This window comes from Canis lupus, chromosome 25 (assembly GCF_011100685.1).
Source record: "Canis lupus familiaris isolate Mischka breed German Shepherd chromosome 25, alternate assembly UU_Cfam_GSD_1.0, whole genome shotgun sequence".
Lineage (NCBI taxonomy): Eukaryota > Metazoa > Chordata > Mammalia > Carnivora > Canidae > Canis > Canis lupus.
Window position 1 is genome coordinate 50,600,015 of NC_049246.1, and position 21,523 is coordinate 50,621,537.

A 21,523-nucleotide genomic window follows, 5' to 3' on the forward strand; every position below is an offset into this window, starting at 1 on the left:
TCATTACAAGATGGAGATGAAATCACAGGACTACAGAGTGCTTCCCTTCCCCTTACATCTCATCACCATCTCACCAAAGGCCTGTTTCCAGCAGCAACTTTTACCCAGTACCTCATGTCTGAGGAAAAAATTACAAGGCATACTAAAACCATAAAACCAAAGTTTAAAAAAAGAAAGGAAGCATCAGAACCAGGTCCAGGTATGACAGAGATGCTGGAATTGTAAGACCAGGAATCTAAAACACTTCTGAGTAATACACTATGGGGGTCTAGTGGATAAAGTAGACAGTTTCAAAAAATAGACGAGAAAATGTAAATGGAGAGGTATAAATTCTAAGGAAGAATCCAAAGGAAATGTAAGACATAAAAAACACTGATAGAAATGGAGGATGTCTCGAATGGACTTATTAGTGGGGGACACAACCAAGTTATGCTCCGATGAGCTAGAAAACATGACAACAGAAACTTCCAAAACTGAAAAGCATAGGAAGAAAAACTAAGGGAAAAGCCCCCATAATATCCAAGAACTGTGAGACACAGTGTAGAGAAGGTGTAATATACATGTAATGGAACACCCGAAGGAAAAGTGGGGAAGGAGCAACACTGACTGGTAATTTTCCCTACATTAAGATCAGACAAGGGGGGCTAAACAACAAACATTTGTGGGTTTTGTTCACAGTTCTGGAGGCTGGAAAATCCAAGATCCAGGGTCTGGTGAGGACGTTCTTTCTGGTTTGTAGATGGTCACCTCCTAACTGTGTCCACGTGGCTGATAGAGAGGAAGCAAGCTCTCTGGGGTCCCTTCTTATAAGGGCACCTGTCTCATTATGAGGGCCCAACCTTCAAGATCTAATTACCTCCTGATGTATAATCTCTGAATATCATCACAGTAGGGATTAGGGACTTAATAGATTAATTTGGTTGTTGGGGGGCGGGAGACACATTCAGTTTCTATGAAACACCTACCACAGATCCAGGGAGTTCAGAGAATGACAGGTATATTAAATACCAAAAAAAAAAAAAAAGAAAAAAAAAGAAAAGAAAAAACAAAACAACAAAAAACTATACCTAGACATATCATATTCAGAACCAAAAATAAGGAAAAAATCCTGAAAGGAGCCAGAGAGAAAAGAGATTACCTTATCTATAGAGGAGCAAAGGTAAGAATTACAACCAACTTCTCAAAAAACATGCAAGCAAGAGGAGAGTAGCATCAATACTTAAAATGTTGAGAGGGAAAAAAAATCAACCTAGAATTCTGTACCCTGTGAAATCATCTTTCAAAAGTGAAGCAGAAATACAGACTTTCTCAGACATCAGCATCAGGAAAATACACATCAAAACCACAATGAGATACCACACCACACTGGCCAGAATGGCTAAAATGAGCAACTCAGAACAACAGGTATTAGTGAGGATGTAGAGAGCTCTCCTAACACTGCTGGTGGGAATGCACACTGGTGCATCCACTCTGGAAAACAATATGGAAATTCCACAAAAACTTAAAATCAGAGCTACTCTATGATCCAACAATTGCATACAAAGGATACAAATACAGTGATTCAAAGGGGCACCTGCATCCCAATGTTCACAGCAGCAATGTCCACAATAGCCACACTGTGGAAAGAGCCTTGGTGTCCATTGAAAGATGAATGGATAAAGAAGATGTGGTCTATATATACAATGGAATATTCCTCAGCCATTAGAAATGACAAATACCTACCCTGTACTTAGACGTGGATGGAACTGGAGGGTATTATGCTGAGTGAAGTGAGTCAATTGGAGAAGAATAATCATCACATGGTTTCATTCATACGGGGAATATAAAAGGTAGTGAAAGGGATTATAGGGGAAAGGAGATAAAATGGGAAAAATCAGAGAGGGAGACAGAACATGAGAGACTCCTAACTCTGGGAAATGAACAAGGGGTAATGGTAGGGGAGATGGGCAGGGGGTTGGGGTGACTGGGTGACGGCCACTGAGGGGGGTACTTGACGGGATGAGCACTGGATGATATGCTGTATGTTGGCAAATTGAACTCCAATAAAAATATACAAATATATATATACACACACACACATAATTATTATGGCAAGAAAAGATAAAATAAAATCAAATCAATGCTCCATTAAACCACAAAAGGCAGAAAAAGAGTATAAAACAAAAACAGGGATAAAGAACAAGGGGAAGAGTAGAAAACAGTAACAAATATGGTAGATATTAGTCCAACCATATCAATAATCACTTTGAATGTCAATGGTCTAAATGCACCAATTAAATTATATAGATTGTCAGGATGTATCAAAAAACAAAACCCAATTACATGTAGTTTATAAAAACCCCACTTAAAATATTGATTAAAATGAAATGAATGGAGAAAGAGAATCCAAGCTAGTCAAAAGAGAGCAGGAGCAGCTATATTAATTTCAGACAGAGCTGACTTCACAGCAAGGAAAATTATCAGGAATAGAGAGAGATACTACATAATGATAAAGGGGTCAGTTCTCTAAGAAGATAAAACAATCTTTAATGTATATGGGACAAACAAGACAGCATTAAATTGCACAGCACAAAAATTGGTAGAACTGCTAGGAAAAACAGATAAATCCATTATTATTATAGTCAAAGACTTTAACACCAATGGTTATATCCAACTGGCAGAAAAGTAGTAAGGACATGGTTGAGTTCAACAATTCTATCAGTCAGTTGGACGTAACAGACATCTACAGATCATTTTATCCAACAACATTTGAGAAGGCATATTGTTCTCAAACTTCCTTGGAACATTCATCAAGGTAGACTACATTCTGGGTATAAAACACATCTTAAACAAATTTAAAAAATAGAAAACATGCAATGTCTACTCTCAGCCCCCAGTAGAAAAAAACTAGAACTCAGTAACAGAAAGATAGCTACAAAATCCCAAAATACATGGATATTAAACATACTTCTAAATAACACAAGGGTTAAAGAAATATCAAAATAAATTTAAATATATTTTGAAGTAAGTGAAAATGAAAACATAACTCATCAGAATTTGTGGGGTGCATATAAAGTAGTGCTCAGGGGGAAATTTACAGCACTGAATGCATATATAAGAGTACAAGAAAGATCTACAGTCAATCATCTAAGGTTCTATCTTTAAAAAATAGAAAAAGAAGCACTAATTATATCCAAATAAGTAAAAGGAAAAATAATTAGAGCAGAAACTAATTAAAAACAGAAAAACGATAGAGGAAAACAATGAAATCAAACATTGTCACTTAAAAAAAATCGACAAAACTGATGAGCCTCTAGCCAGACTAAGGAAAACAGAGAGGACAAAAATTATTAATATCAGAAATGACAAAGAGGACATCACTACAGACCTATGGACATTAAATGGATCATAAAAGATTACTAAAACAACTCAATGTCCAAAAACTTGGTAAATTAAATGGACCAATTTCTTTAAAAACACAATTTGCCAAAATTCACACAAGAAGAAACTGGCAATCTGGATATGCCTATATCTTTTAAAGAAATTGAAACCAGTAGTTAATAACCTTCCAAAACAGAAAGCACTAAACTCAGACACTGATGAATTCTACCAAACATTTAAAGAATAGATTGTACAAATCCTCTACAATCTCTCTCAGAGGAATGCTTTCCAAGTCATTATATGAGGCCAGAATTACCCTAATACCAAAACCAGGTAGAGACATCACAAGAAAAGTACAGACCAATACCTCTCATGAACAAAGATACAAAAATCCCCAACAAAATATTAGCATATTGATCCAAGATTTATAAAGAATTTACCAAACTCAACACTCAAAAAACAAATAATTCAGTCAAGAAATGGACAGAAGACATGAACAGACATTTCTCCAAAGAAGACATACAAATTGCCAGCAGACACATGAAAAAATGCTCAACATCACTGGGCATCAGGGAAATATAAATCAAAACCACAGTAAGATACCACCTCACACCAGCCAGAATGGCTACAATTAACAAGTCAGGAACGACAAATGTTGGCGAGGATGCAGAGAAAAGGGAACCAACCCTCTTGCACTGTTGGTGGGAATGCAAGCTGGTGCGGCCACTCTGGAGAACAGTGTGGAGGTTCCTCAGAAAGTTAAAAATAGAGCTACCCTATGACCCAGTTGCACTACTGGGTATGTACCCCAAAGATACAGATGAAGTGAAACACTGGGACACCTGCCCCCCAGTGTTTATAGCAGCAATGTCCACAAGAGCCAAACTATGGAAAGAGACCAAGTGTCCACGGGCAGATGAACGGATAAAGAAGATGTGGTCTATATATACAATGGAATATTACTCAGCCATCAGAAAGGATGAATATCCACCATTTATATCGACATGGAAGGAACTAGAAGGTATTATGCTGAGTGAAATAAGGCAATCAGAGAAAGACAATTATCATATGATTTCACTCATACATGGAACATAAGAAACAGCACAAAGGATCATAGGGGAAGGGAGAGAACACTGAATGGGAAGTCATCAGAGAGGGAGACAAACCATGAGAGACACTTAACTATAGGAAATAAACTGAGGGTTGCTGCAGGGGAGGTGGGGGGGGATGGGGTAACGGGGTGATGGGCCTTGAGGAGGGCACTTGATGGGATGACCACTGGCTGTTATATGCAACTGATGAATTACCGAACTCTACATCTGAAAAAGAAACAATATAAAAATAATCACACACCACAACCAAGTGAGATTTATCCCAGGTATGCAAAGCTAATTAAACATTTTAAGTCAAATAATATAATCCATCAAATTAACAGGCTAAAGAAAAAAAAATCATGTGATCATATCAATAGATGTAGAAAAAGCATTTGTCATGATCCAACATCCATTTATGATTTTTAAAAAAAACTATCAGTAAATTAGGAATGAAAGCAACTTCCTCAACTTGATAGAGAATGTCTACAAGAAACCTAGAGCTGACATCATACTTAATGGTGTGCGATGTGACGCTTTTCCACTTGGATCAGGAGCAAGAAAAGGATATCCCCTCTCACCACGCCGTTTCAAGATCATGCTGGAAGTCCAAGCAAATTCCATAAAACAGAGAGGAAAAAAAGGAAACATAAGACCTCCTGATTGAGAAGGAAGAAATAAAACTTTGTTCACAGATGACACAATCACCTGTACAAAATCCAAAAGAATCAACAGCAACAACAACAAAACCTCTTGGCACTAATAAGCAATTACAGCAAGCTTGCAGGATATAAGGCTAATTTTTAGCTTTATATACCAGCAATAAATGAGCAGAAATTGACATTGTAAACACAACACTATTTATAGTATCACTGCTCACATTATCACTCCCTGGAAATGAAATGCTCGGGTGTACATTTGACAAAGTAGGTACAAAATCTGTATGAGAAAAACTACAAATGTGTGATGAAAGGAAACAAAGGAGAGCCAGATAAATGGAGGGATATCTCATGTTCATGGATAGCAAGGCTCACTATTGTCAAGATGTGAAGTTTTTTCCAACTCAATCTATAGATTCAATGCAATCCCAATCAAAGTCACAGGCAGTTATCTTGTGGATATTAAGAAACTGATTCTAAATTTTCTGTGGAGAAGTAAAAGACTGGGAGGAGACGACAAAACATCAAAGGAGCAAAACAAAGTTGGAGGATTGATACTACCTGACTTCAAGACTCACCCCATTGCTATAGTAATAAAGACAGTCTGATCATCTGATGCTATTATCAATATGGAAATCAATTGCTGGACAAACTAGACATCCATGTGAAAATATAAAATGATCCTCAAATCTTGCCCTTGCTGTGCATATATATTAATTTGAAATGGATCACAGGTACAAAACATAACTTCTAGAAAAAAAAAAACATAGAAGACGGCGCCCGTACGACGGCACATATTCAGCAATAAAGAATGAGCTGCTGGTACACGGATCAGGGTGGACGAATCTCAAAAACATCATCTCGGGAAAATACCCCAGATGCGAAGGGGTATGACGTGTGTGTATGAGACGCTAGAGCGGCACAACGCTGCTGTGGTTACAGAAAGTGGGTTAGACATTGCAGGTGGAGGGTTCTGACTACGGAGGAGTAGGAGGGGATGTCTGGGGTTTGGGGATGATGGAAATGTCCTGGATCTTGAATGTGACACAAGTTACGTGGATACACACATTTGCCACATCGTCACCCGTACCCTTAAAATGGGTGCCTTGAACTGCGGGTGAACGGAACGGCAGCAAAGTTACTCTGAACGAATAAGCACTTGAAAATTCTTGTTTTCTGCCTGGTGATTCGAGGAGCAGGGGCAGCTTCATTTCTTATTTCGGTTCTGAATACAGACATCCGGAGCCGTTTTCTTTTCTTTTACCTTAAATGTCCACACCTCTCCATAGAACACAGTTCGAGGATTCAACGAGTTCCCTGCATTTTGCTCCCAAGGGTGAGAGGCGAAAGCGGCCAGACCCAGGCACGCTGGGAAGACCATCTTGCCTCTGATCAGCAACCAGGGCGGTGTCCTCGGTCAGCAGGCGGCGCGAATTCCTTAGTTGACAAAGTGCTCCTTCCTTCCACGGCGGTTTCGTGCCAGGACGAGCTAGGACCCGCACGCGATCCGGGTGAACAGCCCCTAAGGATGGAGGCCAAACAGCCCGGCCTTCCAGAGCTGCTGACCATGACGGCGCCCTCTTGCTCAGGCGGGGTGCGTGGCGGGGGCTGTGTTCAGGGCTGTCTTCCTTGGTGTAATCCTCACGACCACTCTGCGAGCAGGTATTCTTTTTCTCTTTCAAAAACTCTCTTTGTGACTCCTAACTCTGGGAAACGAACTAGGGGTGGTAGAAAGGAGGTGGGCGGGAGGTGGGGTGACTGGGTGATGGGCACGGAGGGGAGCACTTGATGGGATGAGCACTGGGTGTTATGCTATATGTTGGCAAACTGAACACCAATAATAATAAAAAAAAAAACTCTTTGTTATGAACTGAGTTGTGTCCCTCCCCACCCCCGCGAAGTTCACAGATTGAAGCCCAACACCCCACGTGACTGGATCTGGTGACAGGGCTTTTGAGGACACAGCTGAAGCTAAATGAGGCCGAAGAGTGGGTCCCCGGCTCCATAGGCCTGGTGTCCCTCCAGGAGGAGGAGGAGACACCCGACGCTGACGGGGACGAGGCCAGGGAGGACAGGAGGAGACAGCCGTCTGCAGGCCGCGGAGAGCCGTCTCAGCAGAAACCAGCCCTGGCAACACCGTGATCTGGGACCTCCTGCCTCCAGACTCGGAGGAAAGTCTCTGCTGTTGAAGCCGCCCCAGCACACTAATAACAATAACGTGCTGCCCTTGAAAAAAAAATCATCGAGCAGCCGACAGATCATCAAATGCACACACCTAAGCGCTCAGTCTGATGGGTCCTGACGATTAAATACAACCACAAAACCACCAGCTGCACACGAGACGGAAACTTCCGACCCAGCGGCCGCTTCAGCCTGCACTGCCCGTCAGGGCCACCCCCACCCCTCCAGGCTCTAACCCGTGTCCCCTGGATGAGCTCCGCCCGCACCTGCTCCTGCTTTCCTCCGGGCCTGGCTGCTTTCTCTAGCCCCAGGCTGCGGTGTCCCCCACGCGCTCTCCGGGCTCCACGGCTGGGCGCACGGGGGCAGGGGCCAGTCTGGGCCCAGCTTGGTGCTGGCGGACTCCTCCCTCTTAGGCAAATGCCTGAAAGTGCAGCTCGCAGGCAGAGGGCCTGCAGGAGGGTGGAGGCTTAGCCTAGTAAGGCGGCTGCCCAGCCACCGCCCCGCATGGCAGGCCGGACACGGCCCCCCGAGGGCCCCCCAGCCCCGACATCCGTCCTTGTTGTTTCAGACTGTGGCCATTCAAGCAAATGCGAGATCACATCCCGGCGCCATTGCCCTGATCCATGATGCCCGGCATCCTCTCAGGGGGCCCTGGTCACTTGCCTACCTCCTTTTATAAACGCCCTGTTCCCAGTTCCATTAGGTTGTTCCTGCTTTTATTGTTGATTTGCAGAAGCCCTTTGTGTATTTTGGAGGTGGGCCCCTTGTCAGCTACGATATTCCTCCGTCTGCAGCTTGATGGTCCCCCAATGGCATCTTTTGTCAAGCAGAAAGTGTTCATTTCGTCTTGAGCTAGGTGTCTCTCTAACCCTACGGGAGCAGAGGGCCGGGCCCCAGGTCACACATCTCAGAGGGTGAGACCCGCACCCGTGTCCTAAGCAGGGTGGCCCTGCTGTACCTCTCCAGGCACCGTCCTGCTCCTCCTGTCCTCAGAGGGCCTGCCCGGGCGAGACACGTCGCCGTGGTGAGCCTCAGTTTATTCGTGCCAGTGGCACACCACCTGCCCTCTGGGACATCCTGGGGCTTCACGATGGAATAATGGAAACGTGGTGCTCAGAGTTGGCTTTCAATGAATGCCACCTTGTGGGACTGTTCAGATCCTCAGCAAGAGGCTAAGAAAAAACACAGCCAACTGCTCCAAATGTTATTTTCACGGCAGGCCTGGTGGTTTTCCTGTCTCAGCAAAAGTTCCAACAGGTTCTTTCAACATTTACTTAACCGTGCTGGGCACGGCTGGGGGCTGAAGCCTGCCCCCCTAGTGACAGGATAAATTAGGTCTCAGCAAAATGAAAGTTCAAGTTGGAAGAGTACAGAGATGGACCAAACAGAACAAAACCAGTAACACGGTCCAGAGACTGCGGCTAAAACCAATCACCCCGAGCCCCACACGAATCTCCCCGTGGCCACCCCACCGGCCACCTGGCCCGGATCCTGCACACACCCGGCCACTCTTCTCTCCCTCTCCTCCTCACCACCCGGGGCTTCCTCCAGAGTGCAGCCTACACCTGCCCCAGCACCTGCCCTCACGCTACTTGCTCAGGCTCTTCAGGTGTGTCCTTCCCCGCGGGGCTGTGAGTTCCACCTTCTGGGACACACCCCCCCACATATGTGAGCATGTACCCTGTGTATGGTCACAGCCATGGGCTGAGGGGGGGCGGCCGTACAGGTACAGGTGGGCACACACCGCGTGCGTGCCCTCCCCCGGAACACACATCTGTACACGCACAGCAAAAGGTCAATTCTATGTATTAGATGAATAGGTGTAAGTGTATCAAGTAACCGCCCCAACCCCTGCACCTCACCTTGCACACACACAGTGGAATACCCGTCAGCCATACAAAAGGAGGAGGTCTTGCTATTTGCGATGACCTGGATGAAGCTAGGTGTCGGTTGTTTTTTTTTGTTTTGTTTTTTTAAAGATTGTATTTACTTATACAGGAGACACAGAGACACAGGCAGAGGCAGAAGCAGGCTCCCTGCAGGGATCCTGATGCGGGACTCGATCCCAGGACCCCGGGGTCACGCCCTGGGCGAAGACGCTCACCCACGGAGCCACCCGGGCGTCCCGAAGCTGGAGGGTGTTAACGCTAAGTGAAAACAAGTCAGAGAAAGACAAACACCATATGATTCCACTTATTTATGTGAATCCACAAAAATAGATGAATAAACAAACTGAAAACAGAATCAGCCCTGTGAACACAGACCTGTTCAAACTGGTGGTTGCCAGGGCGGGGGTGGGCAGAGTAGGGAAGGGGACGGAGACGGATAAAGCCCCGGCTGTGAAGCAGTGGGGCGCAGGGCCGGGAAGGGCCGCGTGGGGAGGGTGGCCAGTGAGATTGCCGTGGCGCTGCGCGGGGAGGAGGGACCACGCTCAGATGGCGAGCACGGAGTCACGCACAGACCGTGTGACCCGCGTGGTACACCCGACACCGATCGTGTACCCCAACTACACTATCTTCAAGTCAACATAATGAAGTCTTTTAAACGTCTGCCCCTCTAGTGAGGAGAGTGAGGTGTTGCCTCACCGGACATCTACCGGCAGCTGCAGCCTCGCACGGGCCGTGGTTCTGCGCACGGTCTTCCCGGTCCCCGGGCCCATCCTTTCCTTTGCGCGGCTCCGCTGCCCTTCTGCACAGGCGCCCGACCCCGGTCCACACTGGCCCCGCGGCCCTGCGTCTGTGGTGTGTGCTTCCCGTGGGTCCTTCCACATTCGCCGTTTGTCTCCCGGCCTGTCCGCACCTCTGGGGAGAGAGAAGGCCGCCCGAGCCCGGGGCTGGGGCTGGGGCCAGGCGCCTCCGGAGACCTGCGCCACGGGGGGGCAAATCCCCTTGTGCCGTGAGCAGATGGTGACTCCACAGGGACAGGAACTCAGGGGCAGGGGGAGGCGGAGGACAGAGGACCCAAGGTTCCCGGGGCCCACGGGCGTGCTCACAGCTCGCAGTGCCACGTGCAGGGGGCAATCTGGGCGTAACTCGGGCCCTGCTCACTCTCAGCAGCCCCACTTCACAGCTCAGGCAGGCACAGGGGGGGCAAGTCGGGGGGGAGCAGCTCCAGGGAGCCTGGTCACCGCCACCTTGTGCACCCCGCCTGCCCCTCTGCCTTTGTCTCCCCACCAGGAGGGGCGCGCCTTCAGGTCCCCTGTGCCCCTGGGCCGTGTGGCAGGCAGCCTCGGACTGGGATGTGTTTGCACAATCTCTCATCCCGATGTGCCCCGGGACCCCAAGTCTAGGAGGTCACCTGGGGCTGTGAGGACCCCACCTCCTGGAGTGTTGGGCCTGCAGGACCGCAGGTCACTTGTCCCTCCTGCCTGAGGCCCGGCTTCCTCCATTGTGCATCCCACATGGGGCTGGGCTGGGCCCACCGACACCGGAGTCCACAGGACCTTGCAGCTCGGTCCTGGGGCTCTACTGGCAGCAGGATCCGCCTTCTCTCTGTGCAGCATCTGCACCCCAATTCCCTCCCCCAAATGATCTAATGAACTGGGTGGGGGTGGGCAGCAGGAGAGCTGGCCCCAAGCAGGAACAGGGAGCTCTCTGCAAAGTGCAGGCAGGCCCCCCCCTCCCGCCCCCCGCCCCCGGCTCCAGGAGGGACGGCCTAGAGCCTCGCCCAGGCCCCTCGAAGCATTGGGCTGTCTCCAGGCAGGGTCAGCACAGCCTGCACGTTTCGGGAGGCGGGGGCAGCACTTCACCTGGCAGGGCCTGTTGGGTCCCGGCAAGGTCTGGCCCGTGCCACCTCTAGGGACCTGGTGAGGGGTCTCTCGGGGCAGCCTCTCTCTCGCCAGCTGTGACTGGAAGACGAATGGAAATCCATGTCCCAGCCTTTCCCCACGCCCCGTGCCTGGCACTTCCGGAGGCCCCACTCTCCCCGCCCTGCCAGCCTGGCTGGGGGCGCCGGGAGCCCCCGAGGTGAGCGGAGCAGGCGCTGGGCCCCATGCACAACCTCCCCGGGCTGCTGTCCTCCAGCAGGACCCAGGACTTGATTATTTTCAAAGTCCCTTGCGTATCCAATACACTTGTGTTTATTTAGATTCACGTATTCTTGAGTGCAGTTGATGCACGACAGCACAAGAGTGCCCAGAGTGTTAACGCTGTGCTCACCAGCGTCACTACCACGTCACTACCACGGCACCACACGCTCCCCAGTGCCACCGACTGTGCCGTTCATCCCCGCGGTCAGAAAGCCTGCGCCTCCCGCTCCCCTTCCCCATTCTGCTCACCGCTCCGCCCCAGCAGCCACCAGTGTGTCCTCTGTTTACAGGTCTGTGTCTTTTTGTTTATTCATTTGTTTTGTGTTCTAGATTCCACATACGCATGAAATCACGGCATTCATCTTTCTCTGACTTACTACACTTACATAACACCCTCTAGGTCCATCCACGGAGCTGCAAGACCTCGGCCTTTGTTACGGCTGAGTGATAATCCGTTACACACACGCAGCCCTTCCTTCCAGGTCTCGGCTACTGCAAATCATGCTGCAACAAACACGAGCTGCGTGCATCTTTTCCAATTAGTGTTCTTCCTTTTCTTTGGGTGAGTACCCAGTGGTGCGTGGTGCACTTGGCTGGATCACTTCTCACAGAACTAAAACAAATATCACTAACGTCTGTGTGGAACCACTAAAGACTCCCAACAGCCAAAGGTGCTCTTTCTTGAGAAAGAAGAACCAAGCTGGAGACATCGCAACCCCAAATTTCAACAATCCCACAAAGCCACCGTAATCAAAGCAGCGCAGTACCGGCACCGGAACAGACACCTGCGTCCATGGGAGCAAAGCGAGGCCAGAAATAAGCCCCTGCTTATATGGTCACCCAACCCTGGACAGGGCAGGGGCGGGTACACGGGGGGGACAAGACAGGCTCTTCCACAAATGGTGCTGGAGCACTGGACAGCCGCGTGCAGAACAGGGACACTGGGCCACTCTGCTACGCCGCACACAAAAATAAGTTCAGACCTAAATGTGAGGCAAGAAACCCTTTTCTAAACTCCTAGAAAAGAGCACCGGCGGTGGTGATTTCTCCAACATCAGACATGGCGACTTTTCCTAGATGTGTCTCCTGAAGCAAGAAAAATAAAAGCAAACATAAACTACTGGGACTTCACCAAAATAAAAAGCTTTCACACGGTGGAGACCACTGTCAGCAACGTGTAAAGGGCGGCCTACCGAATGGGAGAGGGTATCCGCAAATGACGTATTCAGTGAAGGGTGCGTGTCCAGAACACGTAAAGAACTTCTACAACTCAACAACAACCACAACACCCCAAATAACGTGATTCAAGAACACGCTGAGGACCTGAGGAGACGTTTCTCTAAAGATGCCCAGACGGCCAACAGAGAGATGCTCCACATCGCTCATCAGCAAGGGAAGGCAAATCACGATGCCGATGAGGAATCACCCCACGCCTGTCAGAATGGCTAAAGTCAGAAACACAAGAAACAGGTGCTGGCGAGGCCGTGGAGAAAAGGAGCCCTTGTGCACTGTGGTGGGGACGCACGCTGCCGCAGCACCACACACAAGTGCCACTTATTATCCAGGCGCTTCCTGAGCACGACTGCGTGGCAGCCACTGCTTGGCTACAAGCTGCCCCTCCGGTGCGCGGCCACTCACGGGCCAGGGGACTCTCCCTCCCTGCCACCGCCCCTCCCCAAGGGGTGATGCTCTTCGCCTGGAGGGCACTTGCCATTTCCAGGGCACCACATGCGCTCCCCTGAGTTACACCAGTGAGCCATACTTCTGAGCAGCTCACTTTCTGGCTCGTCGGGGTTAAGCATCATCCACACGACACGCGGCACCCGCAGATCTCACCGTGGGGCTGACACCCCCGCACTGACCTGAGCTGGGTGCAGGAGGTGGGTGCAGAGATGCTGCATCCACCTCCTTGGGGGCGGGAGTGGGGCAGTCACCCTTGCCCTTGGCCGAGGCTTTGCTTCTGCGGCCCCTCAGGGTCCATCTTCAGCCTCTGGAGAAACAAAGGGCCCTATTATCTGGGCGCCTCTCCTCAGCACTTTCTCCTGGCTCCAGGCAGAATTCACAGCGGTAAGATTTCTAAAATCACTAACGCTGCTTTTTAAAAAACGTGACTTGTTTTGGAAGCGTGCTCAGTCCAGCTGTCTGGTGTTTGTGCCAGAACTCAGAGGCCGGCCCCCCGCCCTGTCTCGGGTGGTATCCGGAGTCCTGAGAGGCCACAGGCACGTCTCTGCTCCAACGGAGGGCCGGGCCGGAGCTGGCGTGAGGTGAACGCTGCCCCCACTCAGGAGGACACGAGGGCCAGGAGAGGGGACGGTCCCTTCAGAGGCCCCGACTGAAGTCCTGCCAGTGTGAAACTCGGGACAGTCTTCCTCTCGGGTCGCTTCCTGAGCCCCACACGTGTAGTTGGTCACGAGGTCTTGAAAGGGCTCCCTCTCGTTAGCATCCTCACATCCAAGAACCGGTAACTTCAGATCCCGAGGATCCCCCGACAGTTAACAGAATATTCCCCAAAGAACCCATCACGGCCATGGAGCAGACACCTTCCGCTCTGTACAAAGGTGCTTCCCCAGCTCCAGGGTCTGAGTGGGCACTGCCACCCACTGTCCCAGCGGCAGCCTGGCCACGGCTGGCAGGTCGGGGGGCACACGGGGCCAGCTACAGCCAGCACTGTCAGGACCCTGGCCCCACCTGGCCCGAGAAGCCCGTGGCAGGGGAAGTGGGGGGACGGCCCCCTCGAGGGTCCCAGAGCCTGGGGCCAGCTGTCCTCTGTTCACCTGTCCTTCCAGCCTGCCCACAAATCCCCGCTTCCACTCACAGGCTCTGGTGCGTAAGCTGCCTCCCGTCCTCACTGAGGAGTCTCCTTACCCTCAGCTGGGTCTCCAAGCAGCCCCAGGGGTTCCGGCCCAGCTGTGCCTCACCTTCTCACGTTCCACCCCTTGGCTGGCAGCTGGGCCTGACGTCAAGTGTAGCATAACTCCACGGCATTTCTTTTTTTTAAGATTTATTTATTTATTCATGAGAGACAGAGAGAGAGGCAGAGACACAGGCAGAGGGAGAAGCAGGCTCCCAGCGGGCAGCCCGATGTGGGACTCAATCCCGGGATCATGACCTGAGCTGAAGGCAGGCGCTCCACCGCTGAGCCCCCCAGGGGTCCCACAGCATTTCTAAATGTGCCAGAGATGGGCACACGAGGCCCCATGATCAAGGCAAGGAGGTAGAAAAAATTAGAGGAAGTGTGTTTTTGCCACTGTCAATGAAGACACATGACTGACAACGGCAAGAGTCCGCACACGCACAGGACAAGCGGATGCTGCTGTCTCCTACCGTACTCGCCGCTTCCCCATGGGGATGGCCGAGGTGCAGCGAGACAAAGGGGGAGAAGGTGCAAATTTTGTCTCTGAGCCTCATGGCACCAGGAAGCTGCAGCTTCTGTGAAGGCAAAAGGTGGTCCAGGGCACAAATGCCTAACGGGTCTAACCGCGTGTGTCACACACACGGGGATTAGCACTCACACAGCTGCCGGGACCAGACTCGCCCGGGATTCTAAGGCTCACACAGAGCTCCCCACTGCAGCCATGGAGTTCCCGTGCTCTGGTTCCCCTTCCTCCACCTCGGGCCACCCCCTCCTGCTGACAAGCAGAGGCCCAAGAACCAGGAGCCATGTCAGGGACCAAGGGCCTCGTCTGCCGACAAAGAAGGAGGCCCGACAAAGAAGGAGGCCCGACAGGTGAGGGGGGTTGGGCGGGGCCCACAGCTCCTTGGTGACACTCAACACAGGGGTCACTGCAGGGTCGCTGCGGGTCTGAGCCCCAGCCAGCCCCGACGCAAAACGGCACAAACCACACAGGGCTGTTGAAAACCTCAACGGATGAGGACTGTAGGGTAACCCCAAAGAATTCACCCCCACACCTACCTGCTCCCCAGACACTTGTGGGCCTGTTCTGAGAAACCCACTTAGCAAACAGTAGAAACCGCTCGTGAATTAAGCTAAGCACCAAGAAAGCCGCTCTCAGAAGGCAGAGAGTGCGCAGCTCGCCTGTGAGGCAGCCTGTGCTTTGGGGCCCCGAGCCTCAGAGGAAGGGGCTTCCGACACAGCAGACCACACCTGTCCTGTCCTGTCTGGCAGGGACACTGGGCCGTAACCCGCTCTCGTGTGGGCCCAGGGCAGCTTGCCAGACTAGTTCTCCCAGGGCAGGGCAGGAGCACCGTCTAAGTGACAGACTGGAAGCCCGCACAGCACTCACGGGGACGCAGCAGAGGTGAGGGCTCCTCCAGGTTAGACCTTCATCTCTCTTCGGGCTACCAGGTGATGCTGTCCAGCGCGTTGTCCCGGGGGAGGTCAGCATGTGCTGAGCATCTACTCAGTGGCCCTGCTCATCTCTAAGATATGCGGAGCGCTGTAGTCCTGTGGCATGGGCGCTTCCTGGCCGAAGAAAACACTCTTCACTTTGACATCGACATGAAATAGAAATCTTAGTTTTTACAGCCATTATCTATAGCTGAGCTGGGCCAAAAAGAAAGTCAAAAATACCTTTTTCTCCCTTAGGTGTTACATCCTCTTTGAAATGGCCCAACATACACATTTCTCACAAGGAAGGCACCTCCGTCAGGGTCATTATCTAGCTGTCTTGAGTCTTCAAGCCTCGGGTCTCGCAACAGCAGCTGCTCTAGTGCTAGGGCAGGTGACCCGAGGCCCAGCTTGGGGGAGCGGGGGGGACCGTGCCAGGCGCATCTGCCCAGAGTAAGGTCTGACCAGCGTGCTGTGAGGAGGGCCACGTGCACACCCGACACCGCTGTCTAGCCCACACTTTGCAGGGGGTGAGCCCTCACAATTACTCGATACTGCATACGGGGAAAAGAGCGTAGTGTGTACTTGTAGGCTGACAAGTGTTTCACTCTCCATGCCAACACACACACACCCACACGTAAGCACAGAGACTTTCAGGGATTGTAACATTTGCTTGAAAATTCAAGAATTAAAATTACCCTGCAATGACGGCATCACTTTTTCTTTTAATTGAAGGACAAAAGTTGGTCACATTTAGAGATTAGCGGGCCTCATGCAGATATTTAAAACCATCCTTCTCTTTCTTGGTAACCACCTCCTAATTTCTAGTAACGTCCACAAGTTCTTTAGAGCCATCTGAAATTGTCCTTTGCGGAGCTCCACCACAGCAGTACAGTGCAGGCGTGAGCACACGCGCACACGCGCCCCTGGACGGCGTCTCACTGGATGTCATCATCATCAAACAGATCTTCAAAATCTACGTAAACAAACAAAACTACACGTTAACTAGGCACAAAGGTAAACTAAGAAAATAACTTTAAAATGAATTACATAATCATCCAAAATACAGAAAAAACAGTAAACGATCCAAATAAACGAGCTTTTCCAGACTCCATTTTATCCAGCAGAGGTCATACCGTCCTAGGGGCAGAGTAGTGCAGAAAGCGGCACCTTTAACCTATTTAGGTGACAATCTTAAGAAAATGCACACAGGCGGAGGCGAGGCCACTGAAGGCTGGCAGGCACTGGACGCCGCGCAAGCACGGGAACGCAGAGGGCAGGCGGGAGGAAGGTGCTAGAACTGAGCCACCCAAGAATGGTCGTCTTTAAGGGAGTCCAACCAACGGTCCCGCCTGAGAGACGGTCTGAGCCCTTTGTGCTGGAAGAAGCACCACACACTTGCGGCGTTCCGCTTACTGGGATGGGTCCCCTGCCTCAGCACTGGAGGACGCTGGATTCTCTTTGTCTATGGGTTTCCTAAACCCTCTACCACCGGCAGGCCTTGCTCTCACGACGGGGAAAGGAAACTAAGGGTCTCCTCATAGTCCCATGTTCAAACGGTGCAGGACAAACAGCTGGAAAGAGGTGTGGAGGGTCCCAGCCGCCTCTGCTCAGCAATGACACGGGGGTGGGGGGGGGTGTCCCAGCGCAGCAGGGCTGACTCCCCGTCCCACAGCTCTGCACCTTTCTCCCCAGCCCCCAGCCCCAGCTCACACCCCCGCCCCCAGAGAAACTGCCCTCACAGCTGCCCCCCCCTCGTGCCTGGCCTACCATACAGTGAGTGAAGAGAGCACGCCCCAGGGGCCAGGGGGCAGAAGCCCCACCCTAGGCACTCCCGGCTAGTAAGCAGCTTCCTGAACACAGGGCACTGGCACAGCCTGACGGCCACGTGCTCCCTCCTCGTGAACTGTCGGTGGGTGGACCGATGCAGCACAAAGTCGTTCTGTGCTCCCTCCCTTTCCAGCCCTGACCAGAGAGAGGAGGGCCCCACGCTGGGCGGCCCGGGTCCCTCCCAGGTACCTTCCTGGCAGAATTAAAGGGCTGTTTTCAGAAACCATGTGCACCTGAACACTGGAACGCAGGCAAGTCTGTAAATCCAGAGGACCCGTGGGACCTTGAGGGAGATTACTGCATGTGATAGCAGGTCGGGTGCTGCTGGAGACCACCCTGCCCTGCCCGGGGAGAGGCCCCCTGAGATCACCTCACATGAGCGGGGCTTTCACATGGTGACTCTGGAGACCTTAGAGAAAGGCTGTCCCGTCCTCCAGGCTGGTGGCAGCCTGGGTGTCGCCTCAGGAGAGTGGCCGGCTCCCCGGGAAGACGGCACCTAAGCAAGCAGCCTGGCTTCTCTTTTTAGGCAACGACTTGCTGAAAAGACGCCAGATAAGAGAACGTGGACTCGGGCTCCAGCGGGGACTGGGCACATCAAAGCAGCACCCTGGATGAAAGAAGGATGATGGAAAACACCACGGGCTCTCCCAAGACGACCTATCTTGTGTCTTAGTAAGAATACAACCTGCAGGAACAGGGCCTTAGGAGACCCGAAGGCAGCAGGAGAAACACCCCCTATAACGTGGGAAGGCCGTGAGAAGGTGTCACGCCCCCTTGGTTCTTCACTACCGACTATCCAGGTTCTGGGTAACCAGCGTCAAAGCTCTGAAGTACAACGGAGTCCTGCTTTCAGCGACAAGGGCGGGGAGAGCGGGTTGTGGCCGTGAAGGGAGCCCGGGGGCCAGAACCCAGCAACACGACACAGGGAGGGAAGGAAAACCAGCCGTCTCCTACGGCAGACGAGAAACCCCCCTGGGGTTCCCGCACCCGAGTCTCGGGTCACGACAACAGACCAGCCTCTGCCACGGGCTCAGGAGGCCAAAAGCGTGGCTACAGCGCAAGCTCGACCACCGGAACGCAAGACTGGGTGCAGTTTTATACTTTGTTTTCCTCCTGGGAAGCAGGGCTGACTGCCCAGGCTGCGGTGCCGCAAGGTATTCCACTGCCTCACACACCCGACGAACACTCGGGTCAGCCCTGGAATCCCCAACCCCCGCGTCCTCACCATTGAAAAAGTCTGCGTGAACTGCCTTCTCGTTGGCTGCCAAGTCCATCAGGAGCCCGGTGCTACCTCCGGCCTGGAAGGGAAAGGGGACACGGCGTCAGGGCTGCTTTCCGGGAGAGCAGGAAGGGGGGGGGGGGGGACAGCGCCCTACAGGGCCCGGGGCCGCCCTGCAGCAGAGGCAGGCGGGCGAGGGATGGAGAGGTGCCCCGGTCGGAGCCAGAGTTTCGTTTCAGGCCGAGGAAGTGGGCGAGAGGGGCGGCATCCCAGGGAATTACCTTGAAGGTCCCCTCGGGTCCTCGGGTCTTGGACGCCGTGTGCATCGCATCCCCGGGCTCCCCCTGCGTCTCACACAGCATCCTGCAGCCGCCCTGACCTGCCACCTCCCCGCAAACCCTGGGCGGGGTTCTAGCCCCCTACGGGGCGCCGCAGAGGCCCCGAGTCTGTGCGAACCCTGCGCCGCCGCCTGGGCCCTGGATCGGCCCCCGCTGCTGCGGAGCCTCCACCCACTTCCCTGGGGCCTCCCCGCGGGCCTGGGGTCCCGGCGCCTCGCGGGCCAGCGCGGCCGGGCAGGCGGAGGCCACACGGCGACGGGGGAGGGTCCCCGGGCCGCCCGCTCCCGCCTTTCCCGGCTCCGGAGTCGCCGGGCGGCTGCCCCTGGGCCTTTCCGCGGTCGTTCTCAGGAACCCAAACCCGAGACGTTTAAGAAAAAAAAAAAAAAAAAAAAAAAAAAAAATCCCGGGATCCTCCGCCGCCTCTGCCCGCGGCCTCCCGCCCTGCCCCGGGCCACGCAGGCCACCCGCTCCCGGGCCGCGGCCCCTCTCGCCCCAGCCCCCAGCCCGCCCCCCGGGCCGCCTCCCAGCGCCGCCCCCGTGTCCCCGGGCGCCCGCCTGGCCGCCGCCTCCCGCCTCACCTCGTCCAGGTCCACGTAGGGCCCGGCGCCCTCGGGGAACATCTCGTCCACCGCCGGCTTCATCTCGCCGCCCGCGCCCCCGGCCCACTTCCGGCCCGCCCGACGCCTCTTCCGGTGCGCGCCGGCCGCGGCGGGTCTAGGCGCCGGAGGACCGCCGACTCTATGGTTCCCTCGGCGCCCGGAGCCCCTCCCGCCCCTGGGGCCCCCGCCTGGCCGCCGCCCCAGCCTGGCCGCCGCCGCCTCCCCGCCTCACCTCGTCCAGGTCCACGTAGGGCCCGGCGCCCTCGGGGAACATCTCGTCCACCGCCGGCTTCATCTCGCCGCCCGCGCCCCCGGCCCACTTCCGGCCCGCCCGACGCCTCTTCCGGTGCGCGCCGGCCGCGGCGGGTCTAGGCGCCGGAGGACCGCCGACTCTATGGTTCCCTCGGCGCCCGGAGCCCCTCCCGCCCCTGGGGCCCCCGCCTGGCCGCCGCCCCAGCCTGGCCGCCGCCGCCTCCCCGCCTCACCTCGTCCAGGTCCACGTAGGGCCCGGCGCCCTCGGGGAACATCTCGTCCACCGCCGGCTTCATCTCGCCGCCCGCGCCCCCGGCCCACTTCCGGCCCGCCCGACGCCTCTTCCGGTGCGCGCCGGCCGCGGCGGGTCTAGGCGCCGGAGGACCGCCGACTCTGTGGTTCCCTGGGCGCCCCGGGAGGGACCTGCGCGGGGAGGCGGGGAGGCGGGGTGGCCCCGGGCGCCGACGGCTCGGCCCCGACGGCCCAGCGCGCAGACCGGGCGAAGCCGCGCGCGAACGCGGGGGTCGGAGGGCCGGGGCGGGGCGGGGCCGGGCTATCCTGCGGTCCTGGGGGCGGCGGGGGGCGGGGGACACCGGGCGGGGGGGACGGGGGGGAGGGGACACGGGGAGGGGGAGGGCACGGGGAAGGGGGAGGGTACGGGGCGGGGGACACGGGGGAGGGGGAGGGGGACACGGGGAAGGGGAGGGGACACGGGGAGGGGGAGGGCACGGGGAAGGGGGAGGGTACGGGGCGGGGGACACGGGGGAGGGGGAGGGGGACACGGGGAAGGGGAGGGGACACGGGGAGGGGGAGGGCACGGGGGGGAGGGGACACGGGGGAGGGGAGGGGACACGGGGAGGGGGAGGGCACGGGGGGGAGGGGACACGGGGGAGGGGAGGGGACACGGGGGAGGGGAGGGGACACGGAGAGGGGGAGGGCACGGGGGGGACACGGGGGGCGGGGGGACACGGGGAGGGGGAGGACACGGGGGGGAGGGGACACGGGGAAGGGGAGGGCACGGGGCGGGGGAGGGGACAACGGGAGGGGAGAGGGCACGGGGGGGGGGGGCGGGAGGACGGGGCCGGGAGGGGGATGGACACGGGGCTGGGGGGAGGGGGCGAGGGCGGCGATCGGGTGGGGGGAGCCCCCGGGGGGAGCCCCGCGGACCGAGGACAGGGGCGGGTGGTGGTGGTCAGGGGGCTCCGGGACTCCCGGGCCCCGCCCGCTGCAGGCACATGCCCGTGGGCCGCTGTGCACCGCGGTGAGCGATCCGTGCGCAGCACACGGAGACCCCGTGACTCTCCAGCACAGACCGCACCTCAGTGGCCAAGTGACCCGACGAGCCCTTTCTCTGCAGCGGACACAGGAATGGCGAGAAGCCCAGGAAGGGTGCTCCGCCCCCGCAGCCTCGGGGAGATGCCGGAGGAATCCACCTGACCTCCCTGTTTACAACCCGGAGGACGGAGGAGGAGGAGTCCTGGGGAGGGGAGGGGAGGGGAGGGGAGGGCAGGGCCGGAGCGGTCAGTCGTGCACCGCCGGGGACTGTGACCCGGAGCAGCAGTGGGGAGCGGGTAGAACCGCCCTGCCAGCCCTGCCAGCCTCGGTGCCACTGGGGGACACACCTAGAGGACGTGGAGGCAGGCTCTGCTCGAGGCACTTGCACCCTGTGGTCAGGGCAC

General features: G+C 54.6%; 1 protein-coding gene across 1 annotated transcript; it reads right to left on the minus strand.

Annotated features, from left to right (window-relative positions):
* Nucleotides 1–16,311: 16,311 nt before the first annotated feature.
* Nucleotides 16,312–19,721, minus strand: COPS9 (COP9 signalosome subunit 9). The gene is made up of 3 exons (XM_038574396.1): nt 19,572–19,721; nt 18,662–18,734; nt 16,312–16,582 (listed from the first exon to the last, which is right to left on the minus strand). The coding sequence occupies exons 1-3, from the start codon at nt 19,632–19,634 to the stop codon at nt 16,545–16,547; spliced, it is 174 nt and encodes a 57-aa protein (XP_038430324.1). The 5' UTR covers nt 19,635–19,721; the 3' UTR covers nt 16,312–16,544.
* Between the last annotated feature and the right edge of the window lie 1,802 nt (nt 19,722–21,523).